Below are 22959 nucleotides of genomic sequence, written 5' to 3' on the forward strand. Positions count from 1 at the left end.
ACTAACAGATAGCACTGCAGGAATTTGTTCCCCACTGGGATCTTTTTTCACGTGATCTACTTCTGGGGTTCCTTACACACTAGCAGGTCTGTGCCCTGAAATTGCATTTCCTTTTGTCAACATAAAAGAATCTGGCAGATGCACCTTCACTCCTCACTCATGAATGTACAGGAGTTAAAGCAGCATAGGCTGCCCCTGGTAGGTCAGTAGTGGGAATTAGGACCAGATTGTTCGGGGCTAGTTCTCCTATGTACTACAACAAAGTAAACTTTCCTCCTGCAGGATCTCTGTATATGTTGGCAAACACTGTATGAAGTAGAATTTTTTCTTGCACCGTTCCCTATTATAGTCAAAAGAAGGTATCCCCCTGCACATAATTTGTCCTTAATGACCCTGGTGTCAGCAGCTGAATATATAACTGCAGTTTACTCAGTCATATCCTACCATATACTTCTACACTACCCTTCCACTGACAGTGAGGGGAACATCACACACACACACAATTATGGCTGGACATGACCCCTGGTGAAGACAACAATATATAGCAAAGGAGAAACAGTGAAATTACACCTACATAAGGAAAACGCAGACGAAGCAGAATTGGTATTTATAGGACCAGAATTTGTACTATATTAACATAGGTTTCAGAGTAGCAGCCGTGTTAGTCTGTATCCGCAAAAAGAAAAGGAGGACTTGTGGCACCTTAGAGACTAACAAATTTATTTGAGCATAAGCTTTCGTGAGCTACAGCTCACTTCATCAGATGCATTCAGTGGAAAATACAGTGGGGAGATTTATATACATAGAGACCATGAAACAATGGGTGTTACCATAAACACCGTAATGACAGTGATCAGATAAGGTGAGCTATTACCAGCAGGAGAGTGGGGTGGGGGTGGGGGGGAACGACCTTTTGTAGTGATAATCAAGGTGGGCCATTTCCAGCAGTTGACAAGAACGTCTGAGGAACAGCCCGGGGGGGGGGGGAGGGGGGGAATAGTTTTACTTTGTGTAATGACCCATCCACTCCCAGTCTTTATTCAAGCCTAAGTTAATTGTATCCAGTTTGCAAATTAATTCCAATTCAGCAGTCTCTCGTTGGAGTCTGTTTTTGAAGTTTTTTGTTAAAGAACTGCCACTTTTAGGTCTGTAATCGAGTGACCAAAGAGACTGAAGTGTTCTCCGACTGGTTTTTGAATGTTATAATTCTTGACGTCTGATTTGTGTCCATTTATTCTTTTACGTAGAGACTGTCTGGTTTGGCCAATGTACATGGCAGAGGGACATTGCTGGCACATGATGGCATATATCACATTGGTAGACGTGCAGGTGAACGAGCCTCTGATAGTGTGGCTGATGTGATTAGGCCCTATGATGGTGTCCCCTGAATAGATATGTCTCACACAGTTGGCAACGGGTCCCCCGCCCCGGCTCTCCTGCTGGTAATAGCTCACCTTACCTCATCACTCTCGTTACAGTGTGTATGGTAACACCCATTGTTTCATGTTCTCTGTGTATATAAATCTCCCCACTGTATTTTCCACTGAATGCATCCGATGAAGTGAGCTGTAGCTCACGAAAGCTTATGCTCAAATAAATTTGTTAGTCTCTAAGGTGCCACAAGTCCTCCTTTTTTTTATATTAACATAGTAGCAGTTTGAGAGGAATAAACCACCCAGATGATTTTTAATCTCTGACTGAAAAATTAACAACAAACACTGTTCCCAGAGCTGTGCTCACCTTAAAGTGAATGTCAGAGCCCACACTGACTTTCCTAAGAGCAGGATTTATGACATTTTGCCTGAGTGGCCGGTCATATACTACGGTTATAAAGCACAGAATAGATAAATAGATGTGACACAATGGCAACTAGTTTGCGCTTGTTTTTCCTGCACTCGAACCATGGCAAAACAAAATATTGGCCAAAGAGGAATGATAAAGTTGGTAGGGGGAGAAAATATTTTAGAAGCTTCTAACAGGTTATTACAATGAAAAGAAAATTATAAAAATGTACGGCCTGATTCACCATTGTATTATTCCTGTTTTAAACCCATGTAACTCCATTGATTTCAACAGGGTTACACCACATAAAACTGGAGATGAGAATGGTCAAGGGTATGAAAAAACTCAGTGAATGAGATTGAAAAGATTGTGATTGTTACCTTACAAAAGAGCCAGACAGAGAGGATATGATAAATAATGAATAGTCTACGGAAGGTAGATCAGGAACTTCTGTTTCTCTGTCTCGTGACACAATAACAAGGTTACAATCAGTGAAATTAAAAGGTGGGAAATTCAAAACCAATGAAAGGAAATAGTTTCTTACACAACATATGATCTGAACAAACTGGGGAAATGGTCTGAAGTGAATAGGATGAAATTCAATAAGGGCAAATGCAAAGTACTCCACTTAGGAAGGAACAATCAGCTGAACATATACAAAATGGGAAATGACTGCCTAGCAAGGAGTACTGTGGAAAGAGATCTGGGGATCATAGTGGATCACAAGTTAAAGATGAGACAACAGTGTAATACTGTTGCAAAGAAAGCGAACATCATTCTGGGATGTATTAGCGGGAGTGTTGTAAGACAGACATGAGAAGTAATTTTTCCGCTCTACTCCGCGCTGATTAGGTCTGAACTGGCGTATTGTGTCCAGTTCTGGGCATCACATTTCAGGAAAGATGTGGACAAACTGGAGAAAGTCCAGAGGAGAGCAACAAAAATGATTAAAGTTCTAGAAAACATGACCTATGAGGGAAGACTGAAAAAAATGGATTTGTTTACTGTGGAGGAGAAGACTGAGAGGGGACATGATATCAGTTTTCAAATACTTCTAAAAGGTTGCTACAAGGAGGCGGGAGAAAAATTGTTCTTGAGGATAGGACAAGAAGCAATCGGCTTAAATTGCAGCACGGGAGGTTTAAGTTGGACATTAGGAAAAACTTCCTAACCATCAGGGTGGCTAAGCACTGGAATAAATTGCCTAGGAAGGTTGTGGAATCTCCATCATCAGAGATTTTTAAGAGCAGGTTAGCCAAACACCTGTCAGGGATGGTCTAGATAATACTTAGTCCTGCCATGAGTGCGAGGGACTGGACTAGATGACCTCTCGAGGTCCCTTCCAGTCCTACAATTCTATGAATAAACTGGAACCACTGTCACAGAAAGTCATTGAGGCCAAAACCCTGCCAAGATTCAAAAAGGGAATGGCCATTTATGTGGAGATAAAGAATATCCAGAGTTACCATAGTCAATGTTAATGGACATTTTGGAAGAAATATTAAACCTTGCCCTTCAGGGCTTAAATCAATCTCTAATAGAGACCAGGAGGAGATTTATGTAGAAGTCAGTCTACCCCACATTGGTTACTGTGGAGTTCTTACATCTTCCTCTGAAGCATCTAGTATTGGCCACTGTCAGAGGCAAGTTCCTGGGTAAGATGGACCTTGAGTTGACTTCAGTCTGGCAATGCCTATGTTGGAGTAATGCAATGGTGAATCAGGCCAAAAACTGGCAGAATGTCATTAAGGTTCCTTAACAACTTTTCTTAAATAGATTGTAATCTCTGCCAAAGTCAGACCTGACAGCTGTAAGAGAGTGGTGGAAGGCAGGTATGTCAACTCTAGTGAAGATCCCTTTCCCTATGAACTGAAAAGGGATTATCTCCACTTAATGAGAGACACCTGAGTCTGCCGGTGACCTTGAAAAAACCCCTCTTCTGGTGAGAGAGGCAGGAGGGATGAAAAACAAGCTGCAGCAGGGTTAAGGGCAGCACAGAAAAAGGCTTCTCCTTGGTGGAACGCTGTTCTCCTCCCTATAGGGTGTGGAAGAAACAACCAAGTTAACTTCTGCTTGGGGACGGGGTAGCAACTAGAAGTCTGTGTAATAAGGCAACACCCAAGGGAGGGAGCAAGGAAATGTATTTCGTTTGTGTTGTTTGTTTTTTGCTTAAGAGGCCTACTCTAACGCCCACCTTGTAAATACTGAAAAAATAAACGAAAGTGAAGAATTAATAATCTCTGGAGCAGGTATGATTTACTCTAGGCCCTCATCACCAGAGGGAGAAATTCTGAGGCTGACAAGGCAAGGGGGGTGTCTTGCCACACATGTTGTCAGGAGTGGGAATTGATGCAGTGGACTAACCCAAGGTCAAGACAGATAATTCCCGAGAATGGATGACATGACGAGGGTACGGGTGCAGGCCACTGTGGTAAAACCAATGGCTAGCAGAGCACAGATGGCCACGCAGCAGGAATCTGTATGAATACAACAAGAGACAAATCAACTATTGATGATCCAGGAGGCACAGGACCGAGCAATCCTACAAGAGACAGTAAGACAACTGAAAGCCCTGGCCACTCTGGGAGGTGGCCATGATGGAACATGATCCCTAAAGGCCAGCAGTTATCTACAAAAGATTATGACGGAGGATGACATTGAGGCATATCTCCTCATGTTTGAAAGAACAGCCCTAAGTGAGGCCTGGCCCCGAGACCAGTGAGCCAGTATCCTCGTTCCTTTCCTGTGTGGAAAGGCCCAGAAGGCCTACTATGTCACTGCAGTGGAAGCTGCTAAAGACTACTCCCAGGTGAAAACTGAAATAAATACTTGCAAGATCCTGAGTGACTACAGCCATAAGAGCCCAGAGATTCCATGAGTGGAGGTACTGGAAGAGTAAAGCACCAAGATCACAACTGTTCAACCTTATCCACCTAATGCAGAAGTGGCTGTGTCACAAGACCCACAGTGCAGAAAAGTACTCTTAGTTTTGGACAGATTCATGAGACGACTACCACCAAAACCTATGAGGGTGGGTTGGCCAAAATGATCCTTCCTCTTATGATGATTTGGTCACTCTCATAGCGAGGCATTTAATGGCCAGAGAGCTTTCTTGGACTACTGAATAAGATATGTGCTGGACCAAGAGTTCAATCCCAGTCCCAAAGGCCCAGATCTCCAGAAGTTCAGATACAATTATATTGGGGAGGAGGGATGCCAAAGAGTGGCCTGAGGGCATGAAGGAATTTGGGGAACTGGCGAGAGAAGGCCACGGGATAAGACCTAATGGAATAAGTCTTAGAATAGGAGGATATCCCGGGCTGTGTATTGATGTTATGCTTGTGGGGAACTAGGGCATATAGCAGCTCAATGTCCTAACATTGAGAGGTCCATGCAGTGTAGTCTGGGTGACAGTGAAAAGGAGTCACTATAAACATTTACACTATACACTATTTACATGGCCAGTTGGAATGAATGGTACGGAGACCATTGCATTAGTAGACTTAGGAAGTGCAGTTACGCTGGTCTCTCGGAAACTGGTGGGGTGGAACCAGCTGACTCCAGCCAAATGCATGGGAGTAACCTGTGTACATGGGACAGTTAATTACTACCCAGCCATTCCCATACAAACAGAGGTTCAGGGAAACACAACAAGGGTGACAGCGGGAGTAATCCCAGATTTTCTATATCCTGCACTCAAAGGACAAAACTTCCCAGACGTCTACTCCCAGTGGAAGGGTTGGAGGAAAGCAGTAACCACAGAGCTGATACCATGGCCCCAGAAAGTAGCCCATCTCTTATTTTCTATTATTTAGCTCTTTAGCCCGACACTTATTTTCAGCAACTGGGAAATCCTGGAAGGTTAAACAAGAAAGGAGGGCAGACAAAAGAATGGGGACCAAAATCTTGGCCCAGAATCAAAAGGTGGTGTTCGTGGGTAAGTAGTCTCATCCAGCAGGCAAGGAGGCAACTTAGACAGTTAATGAACTTCAAGCTGAGCCCAATTCAACTGACACTAATCCTGGGGGTGAAACAGAAATAGCCCCCCTTTAGTTTGGACATATTGGTCTCTCATACAAGTATTTTGGGCAGGACCAAGCCAATGATGCTCTGTACCACAGTATTAGAAAGGAAGTAGTCAAAGTGATTGGGGTCCCAGTATAGGGGAAAATCAAAGGCCCAGGGCCACATTTTGTGATGAAGAGGACTTATTATATAGAATAGTCTGACTATAGGAGCAAGAACTGGAGCAGCTATTAGTACCTCGAGGATACCAAAGGGCAGTATTAGACCTATCCCACAGTCATTTGTTTGGGGGACACTTAGGGGTGGATAAAACCCTAGACAGAATCCTATGAAGGTTCTCTTGGTCAAGAGTCCACCTGGAGGTCTGACGCTATTGCGCCTTCTGCCCTGAATGCCAATTGCAAGGCCCACGACCTCAGTACCCCTACAAATTATTAAAGTACCATTTGAGAGGATAGTAATGGACCTGATAGCCCACTGGAGAAGTTGGCCCAAGGACACCAATGTGTGCTCACGATCCTAGACCACACTACCCATCACTCGGAAGCTACCCCCCCAAGAAACATGATGTCCAAGATGACAGCAAAGGAGTTCATCCAAATTTTATCTTAAGTAGAAATACCCAAGGGACTCCCTTGAAATTAAGCTGCAATAGGATCTTTCAATTACATTGTTTTAAAATTCAGTTTGAAAAGTAATGCATATTGGAAAATATAATCCCACCTATACATACAAAATTATGGGGTCTAAATTAGCTGTTACCACTCAAGAAAGAAATCTTGAAGTCATCGCGGATAGTTCTCTGAAAAAATTCACCCTATGTGCAGTGTCAGAAAAGCTAACCGATTGTCAGAAACCATTAGGAAAGATTTCAGAGTAGCAGCTGTGTTAGTCTGTATCCACAAAAAGAAAAGGAGTACTTGTGGCACCTTAGAGACTAACCAATTTATCTGAGCATAAGCTTTCGTGAGCTACAGCTCACTTCATCGGATGACCACTGAATGCATTCGATGAAGTGATCTGTAGCTCATGAAAGCTTATGCTCAAATAAATTTGTTAGTCTCTGAGGTGCCACACGTACTCCTTTTCATTAGGAAAGAGAGATATAATAAGACAGAAAATATCATCATGTCACTGTATAAATATATGGTAAATCCACACCTTAAAAACTGTGTGAGTTCAGGTCACCCCATCTCATAAAAGATATATTAGAATTGGAAAAAGTACAGAGAAGGGCAACAAAAATAATTAGGGGTATGGAACAGCTTTCATACAAAGAGAAATTAAAAAGACTGGGACTGCTAAACTTAGAAAAGAGATGACTAAGGGGGTTTTGATATAAGTCTGTAAAATCATGAATGGTATGGAGAAAGTGAATAGGGAAGTATTATTTACCCCTACACATAAAACAACTAGTGGTCACCTGATTAAATTAATAGGCAGCAGGTTTAAAACTAACAAAAAAAAGTACTTCTTCACACAATGCACAGTCAACCTGTGCAAGTCATTGCCCGTGGATGTTGTGAAGGCGAAAAGTATAACTGGGTTCAAAAAAGAATTAGATAAGTTCATAGAGGATAGGTCCATCGGGGCTATTAGTCAAGATGGTCAGGGATGCAATTTCATGCTCCGGGTGTCCCAGAAGCTGAGACTGGATGACCAGGGGTGAATCACTTGAAATTGTCCTATGCTAGTCATTACCTCTGAAGCATTTGGCACTGGCCACTGTCAGAGACAGGACACTGGGATAGATGGACCATTAGTGTGACACATTATGGCCGTTCATATGCTCTTATCAAAAATGTATTGAGGGTTTGACTTTGCAAGGTGCTGAGTACTCTGGTCCAATCCACCACAACACTTGAGCACATGCTTAACTTTAAGCACTAAAGAAGTCCCACTCAAGTCAATGGACTGTTCGCATTCTTTAAATTAAGCACATTAAGGCTGATATATTTAAGGGGGGGAAGGAGGGATAACGGAGGTAAGCATCCAAATCCCAACACAAGTCAGTGGGAGTTGCGTGCTTAATTCCCATAGGCTCCTTGGGAAAATCCCAGACTGAACATTTTGCTGGATAGGGGCCAAAGTGCTCAGAATTTTTCAGGAATGAGCCTTGCTGAGACAGTTACATTTCAGTAATGAGCAATAAAAGCAGTAGGTACAAGTCAACATCTGAAGCTATCTATTTTTAATTTTTACTAAAAAAACACGCCCATCATTATGGCTCCACCCAGCACCTACTGAAGTCAATGGAAACATTTCTACTGGCTCAGCACCAGTAGCATCAGGTCCATGTCCAAATGGCTAATGAACTGAAACATTCTAGTATCTTGTTCTGACTTACCTGTGCAATGGCAAACTGATCATAGAAGGCAGAGGTTTCTAAATTCAGTTCAAGATCTATATCCTGTAGTTCTTCACAGCTACAAGAAGAAGGCATTTGGTGGGGAGGGAGGGGAGAAAATTATTTCAGAGATTCCAAATAAACAGACCAAGCATAAGATGAAATAGCCACTTAAAAACTGTCCTTGCTAGCATGGTTTTCTAAATAATAACAAAAGAGCACAGCTATAAACAACATAGGTATGACAATGTTGCCATTAGAAAGATTATTCTGCTCCCTTTGAAATAAGTATAGGCTTCTTTTGTTATGTCCACTCCCAGAACAAACTGTTAAATATTTTTCCGTTATTCTAAACAGCATTACCAGAATAAAGGCTTCAAAGAGTAAGCAGTTGAATAGTCTATCAAATAAGCTTTCAATTATTGCCATAACTGGGCTACTTGCCAATTTCCTCTCACATTAAGAGAGAGATTTCATTATTTTTTAAATCTATATTTAATTATGTAAATGAACAACACTGATTTTCTGAAATGTGTAACATAACCTTCATTATGCAAATAATATGCTTAAAACCCTCCTTTTCTACCGCCCTCCCCAACACCTCCTGCACAAGCACACACATTTGGATCACCCCAGATGTTTGTTTCACCCCTAAATGCAACAAAGTGTACGAGCCTCCATTACCTTTTGACATCATCAGGCAAGGCTTCAGGAGAAGGGATTGGGTGGGTGTTTTTGTTTCAGAAGCTCCAGCAAGGAGGAGATATAGTGATGGTAAAAGAGAGGCTACCTACTGATTTTACAAATAACTCGGACTTTTATTGGTGGTATGAAAAAAATCCCAAGATTTTGAGGATGTCTTTCTATCTCTTGGTTGATTTCTGAAGGCTCTTCTCTGTCCTTTTCAGTGGTGTCAGCCATCTTGGATTCTTATCCGAATATTCGATTAGGCTTCTTTTTTTTTTTTGACAACTGAGATAGAATTTTTAACCGAATATTCGAATAATTCGATTAATCGTTGCAGCCCTAAACAGAACATTTACTATGGCATTTTGCAACATATGACAATGTGAAACATAAATTTATGCTCTAGTAATAGTGTTACTCAATATCATATGACATAAAATGTCACTTTTTCCTATCTCTTCATTGATATTTGTTTGATTTGAAAAATTCATCTCAAGCTACCATCTGCCTCCTACACTGAACCCAAATATTATTTTATTAACTATACATTCTATAACTCTTAAGATAACGTTGGTCATCAGTACTCTGCACTTATACAGTGCTTTTCATCTGAGAATCTTGGTGTAAACAACAACACTATGAGGCCAATATTTTATACCAATTTTGTAGATGGCAGACTGAGGCACATAGAGGCTAAATAACTCACTTAGGTTCTTATAGTGAGTCAGTGTCCAAACTAGGATTTGGAACTCAGGAGCCCTGACTCCCAGTTTCCTGCTCTGATCACTAGACCACATTCCCGCCCTCACTAGAGAGTTATCACAACTAGGTTTTCTTTTCACAGCAGTCTCTAAAGATTGTGCGTTAATTTCTTTCTATCCTTCTTGTGCTTTTCCATATAACTATGACTTTCTAATAGGCAATGAAACATCAATGAAATAACCATACAATGTTCTTCTTTCATGTGGACTACCAGCAGAAGGTTTATTCGTTGTTTTGATCCCAATCTCAAAATCATATCTTTATAAAAAGACTTTCAGGTTTTAAATATCTTTCCTTATCTGCTTTCCATGCATTTAATAACTATATTTGGTTATACCTCCATTTATTTGTGCATATGTGAAACAGAAAATTTTTCCTTCAATACTAACCTATTTGGCATGCTTCCTTTTTCGGTAACAGCATCACACCACATGTTAAATCCTACACTCACTATAGTGCTAGCAATAAAGATGACAAAAACCACAAAGACGCTGATCAGCAGATTCAGGAAGGCATAAAAGAAAGAGCTGCAATAAAAGGGAAGAAAAATGTAACACATAAACAACTGAAACACAGCATCAGCAGTCTTGTAAGCAGCACGCACTGGGCACATATGAAAAATACCAGTCTCCATTTGAAACACATCTGCTTTAATTAAGAATGCCTAATACTATTGACAGACTAAGGATTATGATGTTGGTTCTTATTATGCCCATCACTTAAGCTCTTTCGCTTTTTTCTTTTTTTAAAACGTAGGAGGCCCATTCTGAATCATAAATTGAAAGTTGTGTGATTGCTCACACGCAGCACGGTTTTCATTAGCTCTAATGATTAAAATCACCATTGTTAAAATAAATGTTATTAACTTAAATTATATAGTAACTTGAGCTAAAATTATTTCATGACTATAGTGATAATTGGGACAAAAATTGCCTACCAAAAGAAAACTAAAAATAAAACAAAATATTACTGATAACTATAATTATTTTAATCTAGCAGCATGGGACAGGGCTCAGTTGTGTGTGTAGTGTGCATAGCAGGCCAGATCCTCATCTGGTATAAACTAGCATAGGTCCATTGAAGTCAACAGAGCTATGTCAATTTACATCAGTTGAGGATCTGGGTTTGCACTACAGCTTAGAATACGACCAGCTATGACATGCAGTTTAGAATCCACGGCCAGCTCAAGGCATATGATGCGTGTCTTATTTCTCACTGTGTTTGCAGAAACTAGGACTGTCCTTGCCAGAACCTACCCAGCCTGTTAGAATTTGATCACTGACTTGAAAAGCATTTCAGTGTTTAGTTTAATGGAACACTTGAGAAAAATGATGATAGATTCTTCATCCTTATGAGCTATTTGCTGCTGTTACAGGAGATGAACCTTAACAATCAGTATGGGAAATTCTGGGCCCTTTATAATACCAGGGATAAAATCCTGCCCCCAATGACAATTTTCAACCAATGAGATCAAAGGCAATTCCTATTGCTTTCAGTGCGAGGTGTCCATGAGGATCAAAGACAGTGTAGGCCCACCACATTTTCTAGCTGTTTTAGGTCTTTCAGGAGAAGGACTTCAGCATGGCCAGTCTTCCAGAAACACAAGATCGGTCGCTTGGAGCATTCACACTTATGGCCTGTTTCTATTCTTATTGAATGCAAGTTTTCCCACTGAGTTCACTAGGAGTAGGCTATGGCTGTCACTGGACATGTAAATGTTAAATGCTTTAAGTCAAGATAATGCGAAAATTAAATATAAATGATTAATACTTAGCATTAACATAGTGCTTTTCATCTTTAAAGGACAAGTCAATTAATTCCCAGGACCTTCCCGTTAAGCACATAAAACAAATTTATTCCCATTTTACAGATAGGGAAACTGCAGGGGAGGAGGGGCAGGATAAAGGAAAGAATTTAAGTGACTTGACCAAGCCACAAAAGAAGCCTGTGACAAAGCTAGATTTAGAAATAAGGTGTCCCTGGCTCTTTGGCCTGCGCTTAGATCACTAAATCATGCCCCGTACTAAAATTAAGCATTGCCAGTTCTTACAGTGATATTGCATGGAGCAAGGAAATGGCAATACACAAATCTATTTGTCAACTATAAAATTAAATGATTGACTTATCAAAAATACACTGAAAGCTTATACAGGGGGCTGATCAAAGACCAGTGGGAGTCTTTCCAGTCAGTTCAGTGGACTCTGATTTAGATCAAGCCCCTACTGCAGAAAGCAGTGGCTCACCCACTTACTAGACAGTTAGCATGAGCGTGGAACATCTCTACTGGATGTTCGGCACTGACTTTCCATCTACTTTCTGGTGTAATTCAAGACGCTGATAGTCTTTAAATGTGCAATCTTGGCTGGGGTTAGGACTGAAGGTGTTCTCAGTGGAACAACCCAATTCTAAAACTTGCTCCTTCCGGTTGGTCTACCAGAGCTCAACTCTGTAAGCTTCACATCTTACAAATGCGCCATCAAGCACATTGTTATCATTGTTTATTTGTAAAGTGCAAACTGTGTGATGCAAGACTCATCTTTCCAGGCAACCCTTTCATTAATCTACAGTGCTGTTGTGTTGTCTTTCTTCTTAATGTTCAGCTAGTTTTCTGTTTATAGTAGTTTGTAGCTATATGCCACGCATCTGACTGATAATCAATGGATGCTCTGTAAACTATTTAATAAGGTGAATAGCCTCATATTTTAACTAGGAGTCCCTTCTTATTCATCATGGGCCCAATCCTCCTTCAAGTGAAGTCAATTGCAATGCTCTCATCAACCTCAGTAAGTGCAAGGATGTGCAGCAGCACTGCTGCAGAACTTCCTCCTGAACAACCTTCAATCAGTACAGCAAAGATGTGCATAGTTTATGATGGCCAAAGAGCACAAATTCCTCTACCTCTCCAGAAATAAAGGGCCATTTTCAGGGTTAGTCGCTCATGCATGTTTGAAATGTTAATGGACCTTTGCTCAGTGTTAACACAGCATAACTCACTTAGGATGCTACATTTGCTTTTCAGATTTGCCATGACAAATCTGGGCATGGGGTGGAACTTCCCTTTCCCAGTGTTTTATTAGACAGGCTACATGTTGTCCTGTTTTAATCCATATTTTGACCTTATGTGGCACTAGACTTGCATATTTTATTATAACAATACACCTAATCTTGGCTTTCAAACACATAGCAGCCTTCCAAATCCTTTCTTACCCAGATCAACATTTTATTAACTATGAATAGTGTTACCCAAAGGATAATACACAGCTGAAATAGAAGAATCTCAAAAGCTACTCATAAAGAACAAATCTCAACAAAAGAATTGTACAACACAACAAAATAAAATAAATACCCAAAATTGGAAATAGATCAAAAATCGTGAAAGTCTTGTCCAAAATACACCATTAAAAATCTTATTAGTTCTGTTTCTTCCAAATAAGCTGTTTTTAAACTATAAGAAATAAAATGCATCTGGATTCAACCAAACATCGATAGCTAATTGAGGTTTATGATATTTGTTTAAAAATACACTTTTTTTCAAAGTGTATTAAAAAGTCTCCTCTTATAGGATAAGCTTCAATCCTGAGAAAGCTAGCTATTGCTTTATTAAAAATCTGTTAGGGCACATTTTAACAGTGGATAGTCTAAGGGTGGCCACAGAATATTAGAGAATAATAGTAATAATAATAATAATATTATTTGCATTACAGTAGCACCTTCAGGTCTCTACCAAGATTCATAGATTCTAAGGCCAGAAAGGACCATTGTGACCATCCAGTCTGACCCACCTGTATAACACAGGCTGTAGAACTCCTCCCAAATATTTCCTAGAGCAGACCTTTTAGAAAAATATCCAGTTGTGATTTAAAAATTGTCAGTGATGGAGATCCACCATACCCCCTGTTCCAAGACTAGGGCCTCACTGTGCTAGGCACTGAACAAATACATAGCAAGACAGTCCCTGCCCCAGAGAGCTTACAATCTAAGTAAAGACAAGACAAAGGGTGGAAGGGAAAACAGAAGCACAAAAAAGATATTTATCCAAGGTCACACAACAGGTCGCCAGCAAGCTGGGAACAGCACCCCACTCTCCTGACTCCAATCCAGTGCCCTAGCCACTAAAACAATACAGCCTCCCATTCAGTCTGTACATCTTAGTTTACTCCATAACTAAATATTGCTTCCAGTACCCTTTGTGTATTTCTTATTCCACATAATCAGGTGCCAGTTTGATCACTTTATTGTTGCAGGTAATGCTAAGCTTGGAACTGAAATGATAGCGAGATAATAATTTTCATAAATAACTATCACCGTAACCACTAGTACCATGTCGGAAAAATGGTAAAAATTTTCATCAGTTGAATCAATTCCCCTTTATTTCCCCCAACAAAAAGTTTCAAAATTCTGAATTTTTTGACCAGCTGTACTGACCACACAATGTACATTATTTAGTGACTAGAGGAATGAGAAGGAGGGTGCGTGTTCCTAAACTGAGTTCTTCTAGTGCCTGGAATTCCTAGTGGTAACTCACAAATGGCCAGATTCACTGGAATGTCCCAGCTGCTTTGCACTGCCCTGATGGCACAAAGCTTCCATATACCCGTTTCAACTGGCTGGTTTCAGAGTGGCACAAGGCAGCAGGAGCGTACCAGTAAAACTAGAGCAATAATTATAAATGCCTGCAAGGATTCACAAGTGCGGTATGAAGAGGCTTGGCAGAATTTTATTTTTATTTCTTTAGAGTTTGATAGATAATATTGATGTTTATTTTTAAATGTTTTTTCAGTTATCAATTTAAATTTTCACAGTTGTTCAAGACTATGGGTTTTAAGCATTTATTTCTATTTTTATCTATTGAGCAGATGTTTTCAGAGAACTATCCATAATGACTCCAAGATCTCTTTCTTGAGTGGTAACAGCTAGTTTAGACCTCATCATTTTGTATGTATAGTTGGGACTAGGTTCTCCAATCTGCATTACTTTGCATTTATCAACATTGGATTTCACCTACCATTTTGTGGCCCTGACATCCAGTTTTGTGAGATCCCTCTACATCTCTTTGCAGTCTGCTTTGGATTTAACTATCTTGAGTAATTTTCGATCATCTGCAAACTTTGCCACTTCACTGTTTACCCTTTTTCCAGATCATTTATGAAAATGTTGAATAGGACTGGTCCCAGTACAGATCCCAGGGGGCCATGGCCCCATTATTTTTAAAAGTGGGAGAGCCCTCCCACTTTTTACCAGACGTAAGGGCATGTGACGGGTGGCAGAGGAGTGAGCAGGGTCTTGGGGGGGGGAAGAGGTGGTGTGGGAGCAGGGCTTCGGCAGAAGCGGCAGCAAGGGGGCAGGGCCTTAGGGGAAGGAGCAGTGCAAGGACAAGGGCTTAGGGAGAAAGGGCAGCACGAGGGTGGGGGCTTGAGGAGAAGGGGGGACACAGGGGGGTAGCCTTTTGGGGAAGCGTTGGGGTGGGGCCATGGTTAGGGTGCCCATGGCCCCCCCACTTTTACAGAGCTTCCATCGCTTCTGGACCCTGCTATTTATCCTCCTTCATTGTGAAAACTGACCATTTATTCCTACCCTTTGTTTCCTATCTTTTAACCAGTTACTGATCCATGAGAGGACCTTCCCTGTTATCCCATGACGGCTTACTTTGCTTAAGAGCCTTTACTAAGGAACTTTGTCAAAGGCTTTCTGAAAGTCCAAGTACACTGTATCCACCGGATCACACTTGTCCACATGTTTGTTGACCCCCTCAAAAAATTGTAATAGACTGATGAGGCATAATTTCCCTTTACAACAGCCGCGTTGACGCTTCCCTAACATACTGTAATCATCTACGTGTCTGATAATTCTGTTCTTTACTATAGTTTCAACCAATTTTCCTGGTATTGAAATTAGGCTTACTGGCCTGTAATTGCCAGGTTCACCTCCGGAGCCTTTTTTAAAAAGTCAGCATTACATTCGCTATCTGCCAGTCATGTGGTACAAAGACTGATTTAAGCAATAGATCAGATACCACAGTTAATAGTTCTGCAATTTCATATTTGAGTTCCTTCAGAACTCTAGGGTGAATATCATCTCGTCCTGGTGACTTATTACTGTTTAATGTACCAATTTGTTCCCAAACCTCCTCTCTTGACAGCTCAATCTGGGACAGTTCCCTCAGATTTGTCACCTAAAAAGAATGGTTCAGATGTGGGAATCTCCCTCACTTTTTTTTTTGGTCCTCTGGTTTTTGGTTTTTTGTGGTTGTTTTTTTAATTTGGGTATACTTATAGTTTGAGCCTCTATTATGGTGTTTTTAAAAAGTTTCCATGCAGCTTGCAGACATTTCACTCGTGTCTATTCGTTTTAATTTCTGTTTAACTAGCCTCCTCAGTTTTGTGTAGTTCCCCTTTTTGAAGCTAATGTTAATGTGGTGGGTTTCTCTGGCATTTTCCTCTCTACAAGTATGTTAAATTTAATTATATTATGGGCACTGCTACCGAGTGGTTCAGCTATATTCAGCTCTTGGAACAGATTCTGTGCATCACTTTGGACTAAATCAAGAATTGCCTCTCCCCTTGTGGATTCCAAGACTAATTGCTCCAAGAAACAGTCATTATTGATATCTAGAAATTTTATCTCTGCATCCTGTCATGAGGCAACATGTTCCCAGTCAATAAGGGGATAGTTGAAATCCCCCATTATTACTGGATTTTCTGTTTTTGTAGGCTCTCTAATGTCCCTGAGCATTTCACAATAACCATCACCATCCTGGTCAGGTGGTTGATAGTATATTCCTAGTGCTATATTCTTGTTCAAGCATGGAATTTCTATCCATAGAGATTCTATGGTACAGTTTGATTCATTTAAGATTTTTACTATATGCTTTCTTTCATATATAGTGCCACTCCCCCACCAGTGCAACCTGCTCTGTAATTGTATATATTTTGTACCCTGACATTACTATGTCCCATGATTATCATTCTTCCACCAAGTTTCTGATATGCCTATTTATCAATATCCTCATTTAACACCAGGTACTCAAGTTTACCCATCTTAATATGTAGACTTCTTGCATTTGTATATAAGAACTTATAAAATTTGTCAATATTTAGTTGTCTGCCTTCATGTGATGTAACTGAATGGGATTCTTTTTTGTTTGACTGTTTCTCTTCAGTTCCTACCTGTACTTTATCAACTTCTATCCTCTCCTCTTTACTGGGATATAGAGTATCCCTTTAATAGATCCTGCCCTACATGATGTGTCTATCCCAGTTGTGTACTTCTCTGCACCTGTCAGCTTTCCCCCTTCCCTCAGTTTAAAAAGTCCTCTACGATCTTTTTAATTTTACATGCCAGCAATCTGGTTCCATTTTGGTTTAGGTGGAGCCCATCCTTTCTGTATAGGCTCCTCCATTCCCAAAAGGTCCCCCAATTCCTAATAAACCTAAATCCTTCTTCCAAACACCATTCTCTCATCCTCGCATTGAGACCCGGTCATTCTGCCTGTCTAACTGGCCCTGCGCATGGTATTGGAAGCATTTCGGAGAATGCTGCCATGGAGGTCCTGGTCTTTAATCTCTTACCTACCAGCCTAAATTTTCTACCTTTCCCTATGTCATCGATACCTACACGAATCATGACCACCAGCTCCTCCCCAGCACTGCACGTAAGTCTGTCTAGATGTCTCAAGAAGTCTGCAACCTTCGCATCCAGCAGAAAATTCACCATGCAGTTCTCCTGGGCACCACAAACCCAACTATCTATATTTCTAATAATCAAATCCCACATTAATATTACCTGTCTCTTCCTAATAACAGTGGTCCCCTCCCCTGGAGAGGTATTCTCAGTGTGAGAGGATACCATGACATCATCTAGACGGAGGGTCCCAGCTCTGGGATCACTTCCCTCTGCTCCAGCTTGATGTTCTCCTTCCACAAGATGTTCATCCTCCTCAGCAGCACAGAGCCTGTCAAACTGGGGGTTGGATCACTGTGCTGTGTCCCTGGAAGTCTCGTCTCTGTACCTCTCTATCTCCCTTAGCTCCATTAGTTCAGTCACTCTGGTTTCAAGAGCCCGTACTTGGTCTCTGAAGGCCCTGATCTCTTTGAGCCGAATGCACACATGTCACCTGCCCACAAGACAGATAATCGTTCATGTTGCATTCAATGCAATAAATTGGGTAGCCCCCACTCTGCCGCTGAACTTCTGCCTGCATTCTTTTTACTCTTGCAGAGTTTTGTTTGTTCTCAGGGGTGGGGAGGAGTGTTATTGGCCTAAATTTAGAGAATGTTTATCAGGTGTGTCTGGCTCTCACGGACTCTCCAAACTCTCCCACCAAACTCAGTTTGCTGCTCCTCTGGTGGCTTAGCTGGCTTTTTAAACCTATGTTCTCCCTGAATTAGTCCCACCCCTTCCAACTGACCCTAAAGGATGGCAGGCTAGAGCCTCTCTAGGAAGCTCTCAACCTTGCCAAACAGCATCAAGTATAAAGCAAAACTTCTCTAAGGACTGATCCTGCTCCAGTTAAGTTGGTGATGCCAAAAATAAAGGGGTCCTACCTCACACCCAAAGTCATGCACTTAGTTGGGAAGGCGAAGCTCCAGATGGAAGTCTCCAGGGGGAAGTGTCAGATCCCAGCTAACACCTTGTTTCCTGGTGCCCCCTGTTCACCACCACCCCTGGCAGGACAATGTAGGTGGGGGTGGCACTGCTAGGTATTGGATGTCCCAGCACCGAGGCAGAGCATAGCCCCCCTCTCCTTGTGCCCCCTTCCCTGCCTTTGCCCTGCAGCTGCAGGGCTGCCTCAGCCAGCTGGGGATGGGTAGTAGCAGATGGGGGGGGGGGCTGGCTCTGGCGAGGGGGAAGGTTCAGGGGGGGCTCAGGTTCTGGCAGGGGGCAGGTTCTGGTGGGCTGGTTCTGAGGGGGCAAGTTGGGGGTGCAGGTTCTGGCAGGGGGCAGGTTTGGGGGGCTAGTTCTGAGGGGACAAGTTGGGTTTGGAGGGCACAGATTCTGGTAGGGGGCAGGTTCTGAGGGGGCAAGTTGGAGGGTGCAGGTTCTGCCAGGGGGGAGGTTCTGACAGACTGGTTCTGAGAGGGCAAGTTGGGGGGTGCAGGTTCTGGCAGGGGGAAGGTTCTGACGGACTGGTTCTGAGGGGGCAAGTTGGGACGTGCAGGTTCTGGCAGGGGGAGGCTTCGGGGGGCTCAGGTTGTGGCAGGAGGCAGGTTCTGGGGGGGTGGGTCTGAGGGGGCAAGTTGGGGGGTGCAGGTTCTGGCAGGGGGCAGGTTGGGGGGCTGGTTCCGAGGGGGCAAGTTGGGCGGGGGCAGGTTCTGGCAGGGGGGGCTCAGGTTCTGGCGGAGGAGCAGGTTCTGGAGGGGTGGTTCTGAGGGGGCAAGTTGGGGGTGCAGGTTCTGGGGGGACAAGTTGGGGGGCTCAGGTTCTGGCAGGGGGCAGGTTTGGGGGGCTGGTTCCGAGGGGGCAAGTTGGGCGGGGGCCGGTTCTGGCAGGGGGGGCTCAGGTTCTGGCGGAGGGGCAGGTTCTGGAGAGGTGGTTCTGAGGGGGCAAGTTGGGGGTGCAGGTTCTGGGGGGCTCAGGTTCTGGCAGGGGGCAGGTTCTGGGGGGACAAGTTGGGGGGCTCAGGTTCTGGCGGAGGGGCAGGTTCGGGGGCGGGGGGGAGAGTCCCCTAACCCCCCCCCCCCCCACCCCTTACTTACTCCTCGTGGCCCTTGCAGAGGAAGAAGAGCGTCCGCCAGGCCTGCGCGGCGGCCAGCAGCAGCGAGAGCAGCCCGGCGAAGACGCTGAAGCGGCAGGCGGCCGGGGGCCCCCACTCCTGCACGGTGAAGCGCTGCCGCTCCGCCGTCAGGTTGGCGCTGAGCCACATGCCCTCGGTGAAGAGCAGGCAGCGGCCGCGGCAGTCGTTGCTGTTCTCGGACAGCGGCACCACCACCACGAAGCTGCAGAGGAAGGCCAGGAAGTAGCCGACGCACTGGGCGAAGAGCAGGTTGCTCAGCGCCATGGCGGGCGCAGGGGCGGGAGCCTGCCGCAGCCGGCCGGGGGCAGGGAGGATGCGCGCTGGGGACCCCTCCCCCGGGCTGAGCGCAGGAGGCCGGGAGCCGCGGCCAGGCGGCGCCACCCAGCTCCGGAGCGAGCCCAGCCTCTCCTCGAGGCCTCACGGCGCAGCCGCCCCTCCGGCCCGGGGCTGCTCCCCACCCCCGAGATCCGGGCCTGGAGAGCAGGTGTAGCCGCCCCCCGGCCCCGCTGCCAGCCGGAGCCGGCCTCAGCCCAGTGCAACAGGGCTGCAAACCCCGCCCCCGGTCTGCACCCCGCCAGCCTGGGGCGCTGAGCCCTGCAGATCCCTCTGGCTGAACGGAGCCGGTGTCTAGCCCCAGCCTTGAGCGCCTCCAGTACCCGGCCCCTGCTGGTCCCAGCTGAGCCACCTGCACCCAGCACCTGCCGCCTACCAAGACTTGGCCCTGACCGCTGCCCCCACTCGGGGGACCAGACAGCAAGTGTGAAAAATCGGGACAGCGGGTTGGGGGGTAATAGGAGCCTATATAAGAAAAAGACCCCAAAAATCGGGACTGTCCCTATAAAATCGGGACATCTGGTCACCCTAGCCCCGACCCAATCCTGTAGGTGGAGAACATGTCCAGCCTCTCCTTGCCTGCCTACCAGGCCTGCGCCCCAGCACAAAGATTTGGGTCCCAGCAGCTGACCTGCTCTATTTTCAATCCCTAACCCCATGGGTCTGGCCATTAAATTGAGGGAAATTGCATCGGCTCCACTTCCACAGCAAAAATCCAGCTCCCTATTCAGTAACAGTCCAAATCGCATGTTCAGCACCTACTGCCTGCTGGGGACTACCAGGTTCGGGCCTTTAGTAACCAGACCGTATCCCCAAAACAGGCAAGACATGTTGCCACTTGTCCTGGAGGAGAAACAATCTGGACTCCAACACATCCCACTACAGGAGCAACAGCAATGCAAACACCTCGAGCTGACACCTGGGCCATGATGGATGGAGTAGATATTCTGGCCATAAGCCACTACATTTTACTGCATAGTTACACGCTCCTCGTCCACTATAAAAGCCAGTCCCTGATACATCCTGGCACGTAAGCGCTTGAAAACTCCAGCAAGATCCAACCCACTTTTGTTGTTTTGTAAGGGGACATGCAATAGGGAGCAGCTTCCATTGTTCTCTATTTAGCTGGTAGAATTTAGGGGTGTGAGCTAGAAAAACGTACTAGGCCAAGCAGGAACCAGGTACCACAATGAAGTTGTAGTAGTATCACCAGGTTGCATCAGGGTCCAGACATTTTTAGCCCAGAAGGAGCAGCTACACTTGTTTTCTGGCCACGCAGTGAAATCGGGGAGATTAGGACCAAAAATTGGCAGGATCCAGCTGCTGGACCGAACCGTTCTGCCAGGACGGGCTGGGGTTTGAAGTGCCGGAGGAGCTGCCCCGGCGGAAAAAAGATAAAACCTGCATCTGCTACAGGGCAAGCTCCCATCAGCACCACGGACAGCTCTGCTGCTCTGCATACAAGTCACTGCAGAACAGCATCCAGCCCTGGGCCTCGCATACAGACAAGGGCCAGCTTCGTGCCTGGATAAACCCCAGGACAGGGAGATTCTGATTCTGCAATCCCTTACGCAGGCCTGATTCTGCAATCCCTTATACTGGGTGTGTCAGCTCGAAACCACTTTGGTGGAGTTACTGCTGAATGACACTGTAAGAAGGGTACAGGATCTGGCCCTGTGGGGATGAAGCTGGTCTCATTTACATCCATTCTGCACTGGCCTGGTTTCATCAACGCCCGTGGAGTTATGCCAGATCAACACTGGTGTGAGATCTAGCTCTGTGCATTTCAACTGCACTTCCACTATATTGTGTGCATTATTACTTATTGATTTCCAAATAAATCTTTGTTGCATAGAAGAAGGATCTTTAAGTACACGCTACTTATCACCTGCCACAAGCAAGGGAAAATAAAAAACAGGTTAATTAAGATTAGAGGAAAGTGACTTCAGTCTGACCTTAAACATCTGAAGGGGCTCACGTGGAGCTGGATTGTAACCTGTCAATGCAGTCTGAGGAGGATCCGGGCATAGCCTACATGAGCCCTTTTCCTCACACAGCATGCTGCCCCCTATGGGACAGCTCAGCTGTGCTGGGTGGAACATAAGCTCCAGTGACCCTCCCCTCCCCCGGTCACCTGCACAGGAGGAGAGTAGTAGCCTAGCAGCAGCTGCTATCTCTTCTTCCCCTAGTCTCCCTGTGCAGACTATGGCAATGTAGTAAATCACATGCAGGAGGAAGGGACTTCCTTATGCCTTTGTGTGGGCATGCAACCAGTGATCACAAGTGAGCCCATAGGGACCATCCAAAACCCATTTGGAAAGATTCTCATTGACTTCAGGGAACATCAGATGAGAACCTGATCTACACAAATCTGTGCCAGCATAAGGGGGAGGGTAAGGGCAGTGCACAGCACAGCAGGGCTGCAAGGAGACACCACAGATAGTGAGATTTCATTCATCTTCTTTAGCAAATTGCTGTCCTGTGCACACATGCTACTCCCCTTCTCACACCAACTCATCCCCCATCTGAGCTCACTTCCTACTTCCCAGAACACAGGTCACTCCACTCCCAGCTCATCCCAAATCACGTCACACCTAATCCCAGCTCATTCCCCATTTCAACTCACCTCCTAATCTCCACTCATCCCCACAACATTAGATCACCCCTAATCCCAACTCCTCCCAAATCACAGATAACCCCAATCCCAGTTTATCCCTACAACACACATCATCTCTAATCCCTTCCTATCTCATCCCAAATCTCAACACCAATCATGCATCATGTTATTTGTGTTTGGTAGAGGAAGAGACTGAGAGTGGGCCTCCTTATACTAGAGGAAAGATCTGGGACCTCAAATTTAGGCATGCAGGAGCCCTTTTGCTAAAATACAGTTATTTCTCTACTCTTATGTGAGCAGCTTTCGATACAGACCTGAAACAGCACTGGTGAATCTGTTAGCAAATATAGCTGCTACTTACTCAAGTGTCTATGACCGTATCTGCTTTAAGTAGAGGTGCATGCTGATTGGGTTTCGATTGAATAAATGAATTCATTCATATTGTAAATCATATCCAGGCAGTATTACCTTAAAGTCTTTCTCTGCACTAGTAGGGAAAGAATATTTCTTGTATAGGCCCCTGTGATAAATGAAGGTGGGGTAGCTCTCTTTTATGGACACCCTGCCAGCCAGTTAGCTGTAAAATTCCTCTTAGTAGCTGTTCTCTACTTGCTTTACCTGTAAAGGGTTAACAAGCCCACAGGTAAAAGGAAAGGAGTGGTCACCTGACCA

The 22959-nt window shown here is 44.3% G+C and overlaps 1 protein-coding gene across 3 annotated transcripts in view; it reads right to left on the minus strand.

Annotated features, from left to right (window-relative positions):
* The window catches only part of TMEM179 (transmembrane protein 179), a 31837-nt gene extending 12102 nt beyond the window's left edge, over window positions 1-19735 (minus strand). For all 3 annotated transcript variants that reach the window (XR_006291720.1, XR_006291721.1, XM_037901052.2), the window contains exons 1-3: window positions 19300-19735; window positions 9994-10131; window positions 8156-8234 (exon numbers count right to left, since the gene is read on the minus strand). Coding sequence is in view for 1 of the 3 variants with exons in the window: in XM_037901052.2 (XP_037756980.1) it covers window positions 8156-8234; window positions 9994-10131; window positions 19300-19601 (519 nt within the window). In the remaining 2 variants the exon portion in view is untranslated. The remainder of the gene's footprint in view (window positions 1-8155; window positions 8235-9993; window positions 10132-19299) is intronic.
* Between the last annotated feature and the right edge of the window lie 3224 nt (window positions 19736-22959).

This window comes from Chelonia mydas, chromosome 6 (assembly GCF_015237465.2).
Source record: "Chelonia mydas isolate rCheMyd1 chromosome 6, rCheMyd1.pri.v2, whole genome shotgun sequence".
Taxonomy (NCBI): Eukaryota; Metazoa; Chordata; order Testudines; family Cheloniidae; genus Chelonia; species Chelonia mydas.